General features: G+C 41.7%; 1 protein-coding gene across 1 annotated transcript; it reads right to left on the reverse strand.

The window, feature by feature from the left end:
* Positions 1 to 3,188: 3,188 nt before the first annotated feature.
* On the reverse strand, positions 3,189 to 3,894 carry LOC122689913 (spermatid nuclear transition protein 3-like). The gene is made up of 2 exons (XM_043896742.1): positions 3,766 to 3,894; positions 3,189 to 3,584 (listed from the first exon to the last, which is right to left on the reverse strand). The coding sequence occupies exons 1-2, from the start codon at positions 3,880 to 3,882 to the stop codon at positions 3,369 to 3,371; spliced, it is 333 nt and encodes a 110-aa protein (XP_043752677.1). The 5' UTR covers positions 3,883 to 3,894; the 3' UTR covers positions 3,189 to 3,368.
* Positions 3,895 to 4,731: the final 837 nt, after the last annotated feature.

The following is a 4,731-nucleotide window of genomic DNA, read 5'->3' on the forward strand; positions in this document are numbered from 1 at the left end:
ATGAGATTATGGAAAGAATCCATATCATTCTTAGTATTGATCTACATAGAAAAATAACTTATTCATCAGTAGTTGTATCAGTATAATTAAAAATAGATTGAAATCTGCAGAAAAAAGCAAATTGATGTCTACTTTATATATCACAAACTAGAAATCTGTCTTCCATTTTAGCCATGCTAGCTCTTCAGAAATGAATAGTCTTTTAATGACAAATGGAATTGAGGACTAGTTAGAAGGGAAAATATTTCATCCTTTCACTTGCTCCATCATGACTGAAGACAAATTCTGAAAGTTCTATAGAGATCACATAACTAGAACAAACAATTTCATAATTTGTATGGAAATACAAAAAAACTTTGGATAGCTAAAGCAATTTTGTGAAAGAAGAATGGAATTGGAGGAACCAACCTGCCTGACTTCAGGCTATACTACAAAGCTACAGTCATCAACAGAGTATAGTACCAGCACAAAGACAGAAATACAGATCAATGGAACAAAATGGAAAGCCCTGAGAGAAATGCACCCACCTATGGACACCTTATCTTTGACAAAGGAGGCAAGAACATACAATGGAGAAAAGACAATCTCTTTAACAAGTGGTGCTGGGAAAGCTGGTGAACTACTTGTAAAGAATGAAACTAAAACACTCTATAACCCCATGTACAAGAATACACTCAAAACGGATTAAAGATCTAAATGTAAGACGAGAAACTATAAAACTCCTAGAGGAAAACATAGGCAAAACACTCTCTGACAAAAATCGCAGCAGGATCCTCTATGACCCACCTCCCAGAGGAATGGAAATAAAAGCAAAAAATAAATGAATAGGACCTAATTTAACTTAAAAGCTTTTGCACAACAAAGAAAGTGTAAGCAAGGTGAAAAGACAGCCTTCAGAATGGGAGAAACTAATAGCAAATGAAGCAATGGACAATGAATTAATCTCAAAAATATGCAAGCAGCTCCTGCAGCTCAATTCCAGAAAAATAAATGATCCATTCAAAAAATGGGCCAAAGAACTAAAATAGATATTTCTCCAAAGAAGACATACAGATGGCTAACAAACACATAGAAAGATGCTCAACATCACTCATTATCAGAGAAATGCAAATCAAATCCACGATGAGGGACCATCTCACGTTGGTCAGAACGGCTCCTATCAAAAAGTCTACAAAGAATAAATGCTAGAGAGGAACAGTGTGGAGATTCCTCAGAAATTTGAAATGGAACTTCCCTATGACCCAGGAATCCCACTGCTGGGCATACACACTGAGGAAACCAGAATTGAAAGAGACGCGTGCACCCCAATATTCATCACCGTACTGTTTATAATAGCCAGGACATGGAAGCAACCTAGATGTCCATGGGCAGACAAATGGATGAGCAAGCCATGCTACATATGCACAATGGAATATTACTCAGCTATTAAAAAGAATGCATTTGCATCAGTTCTAATGAGGTGGATGAAGCTGGAGCCTATTATAGAGTGAAGGAAGTCAGAGAGAAAAACACTAATACAGTATATTAACACATATAAATGGAATTTAGAAAGATGGTAACAATGACCCTATATGTGAGACAGCAACAGAGACACAAAGGTAAAAACAGACTCTTGGACTCTGTGAGAGAAGGCGAGAGTGGAACGATTTGAGCAAATAGCACTGAAACATGTATGTGAAACAGATCTCCAGTCCAGCTTGGATGCATGAGGCAGGGTGCTCAGGGCTGTTGCGGTGGGACGATCCTGAGGGATGGGATGGGGAGGGAGGTGGGAGGGGGGTACAGGATGGGGAACACATGTACACTCATGGCTTACTCATGACAATGTATGGCAAAACCACTATAATATTGTAATTAGCCTCCAATTGAAATAAATCAATTAAAATAAAAGAACTTTAAAAAAAAATAAAGGGCAGCACACCCAGGGGGTCTTTCACTCTTACAGATTTTAAATCACATTCAGTGACTGACTTTGAATCATCAGTGGGGTCTCCCAGGCATTACAGTGCCAGAAAGATTGAATTAGGGAGCTGCAGTCCAGGTCAAAGATAACATATCATTGAGTTATACTTTCAACTCAACTCTTTGGATGCTGTTGGGGAAACTCTGTGTTTTGGTTGCTTCTAAAAAGTTTTCTGAAGACACACAGGATTCTCATTGTCAGAGCCTCTGCCTAATATATCTCCATATTTGTTTAACTTCCCCTTGGAATTTTTAAAACATTTCAAAATGAAAGTTAACACCAAATTAAATATTGCATACTCTTTCTTTTAAACCATGATAAACTTGTAGAAGTTGGACTAAAAAAAGACTTTATTGGGGAAGAATGTTTTATGACTGTAGTTATTTAGAAATCCTAGGATATGGTGATAATTACAAGACCAATTTTCACTCAGTCTTATATTAGTACTTGTGTGAAAATTCTCTGTACAGACTTCCATGTCTGTCCAATGGATAGAACTCATGATACACTAGAATGGCGTGGATTCAACCCCTCTTCAGGGAACTACACCTTTCAGCCTACATAGTGCCCCCCATGTCAAAAAAAAAAAAATTCTGTGTACAGGGTGATCCCGTTTGTAATGTGCACCGGGATTGGGCCACTACACCTGCCCTTCTTTGGGAATACAATGCTCCCAAAAATTTCTTAGCAAATATGTGGCCTAAACAATATTTGGTTAGTTCCCTCCAAACATTATTTGAGTCCCTGGGAGTGCTAGTTGTGGGTTTTAGTTGTATCAGCACTTTGTGCCTTCTGAGCCCCTTTAGCTGACAGCATAGGTGAGTGATGCAACAAGCCCCATTATGAGGTAGGTGGCCAGGAGGTGATTTCTGCCTGCCTTTCTCAGGGGGAGTTTCACATTCTCCACCCCCATGTGAAAACCCCTTCCCATCTGGGTCTGGCATCTAGACCCTAATGTCTTTCCACACCCCAGACAAAGGCAGGAACACCACACCACTACTCCTTGCCCTTGAAATCAAGTGTTAAGCAGAGTTATCCATCATCAGGGCAGACTCCTGACCCACTCCACACCTCTACTCTCTGGCTAACTGGGGACCCCAGGGTCTGTTCCCAACCTCTCAGGACCACATATCCCTCCCGTTTCCAGTGCCCACCTCTTCTCTTCTCTCCCTCCCTTCCATCAGAAAATTCACACACACACACGTATCATCTTTTCACCATTTGATGTTTCTTTTATTTGCAGCCATCAGCTTACTATGTTCATGTGAGAGTCTTTTCTTGGTTGGCCATTGCTAAGAATGCAGACCTCTGGAGACACATTTCTAAACTGTCTGACTTTTGCTATTCACTTACTGGCTGCCCAGGTTGTACTTCTCCAGAGTCTCTTCTTTTGGGGCGGCTGAGCTTATTTTCTCCTTTGATTCTGCCTCCTTCCTTGACTCTGCCTCATCTTTTGGTACCTTTTTCGGCTTCGATTCAATTTCTTTCGTCCACAGCGAGAGAAGAAACAGTTTGCTTTTCTTGTTTTCTTCACCTTCGTCGATTGAGTGGCATACGATCGGATTTTCTTTCTGAGGGCACCTTGTAGAGGTCTTCTGACCCTCATGGTCATATTTCTTGCCTGCAAGACAAGACACGTGTATTAGTTTTGAGGAAAGGACATAAAAAGTGAGGTGGAAGGGAGATTTCATGAGAAAGGGATGTGGGCTAATGAGGGCTTTTGTGCCAGGCATGGGCAGGTTAGAGGTCTTGGGCAGCAAAGTCAGTGGAGAACATGGGAAGCTTAGTTGGAGTCATCTTACCTTCATACTGCCTCTGCACCTCCTTTGACAAAGGGTCTTCTTTTTTCCATTCTTCCTTGAAGCAAACCGCATTGCAACTCTTCTTGACTGCTGTGGCTTCCTGGTTGCCTTAGTCATGATGGTGCCAAGAAGTGGCCTAACCCAGACTCTCTGCCGCTGACCTCCCTATTTATAGCCTTTGAGGACAATGAGGAGCCACACCCTTCAATCTGATTGGTCCGTTAGGCACTGCCCCAGCCAATAGTAGTTTGGGGGGCTTAGACATCACAATGCACCACTGTGCCCATCAACATGGGCTAGTGGATGCTGAGGGAGGCCGTGATATAACTTTCCCACTGCTGACATGTCTGTGTGTCTGATTCTGGAGAGTGGTGATTCAGGGGCATGGTGCTTCTCCTCATGACTTTCAAACTTCCTTTCTGTTCTCTTTATCCTTTGACTTATATGTGCCACTTCAACACTCCTGCCTCTTTCATCCCTCCATGAACATCTGCCGAACCCTTTCTGTCCCACTTCATCCCTTCAGAGTCCTCTAAGCACTTCATCTCTAGATCACCTTCTGCCTGTTGGGGGTTCCTGAGGGGCTTAAGGAACTTAAGAGCAAGCACTTAAAGTGGACAAAGGTAATTAAGAACAGGTTGGATGTTTTATCTACTGTGATGAGCTTTAGCAACCCCCAGACTTGGTGAATCCTGTCTGTTGCCCAAAGTTCAATACACAGTCTCCATAAGATTACACATCAGAGCACAGACAGTTTTAAATGTGTCCTCCACTAAATTTTTTGGGGACACTTCAATTCTCGTATTAAGTAGGGAAACTCAACTTGCCCCATCTAGCAGAAATCAATTCCTGATTTTTTTTTTAAAGGAAGTTGCTCTAAGTCAAGAGTCAGTTCACCAGTGCACCACTGACTCTTGACTGAATCAATTCCACAGTCACCCCTCCTTGACCATTATCAGTAGGTAG

The sequence above is a fragment of the Cervus elaphus genome, chromosome X, assembly GCF_910594005.1.
Source record: "Cervus elaphus chromosome X, mCerEla1.1, whole genome shotgun sequence".
Classification (NCBI taxonomy): Eukaryota; Metazoa; Chordata; class Mammalia; order Artiodactyla; family Cervidae; genus Cervus; species Cervus elaphus.

Excerpts from the sequence above, each read along its gene's own strand:
- LOC122689913 (XM_043896742.1), bottom strand. The coding sequence starts at position 3,882 with ATGACTAAGGCAACCAGGAAGCCACAGCAGTCAAGAAGAGTTGCAATG. Across the intron at positions 3,585-3,765 it reads GGTGCAGAGGCAGTATGAAG|GCAAGAAATATGACCATGAG; the intron begins GTAAGATGACTC and ends CTTGTCTTGCAG.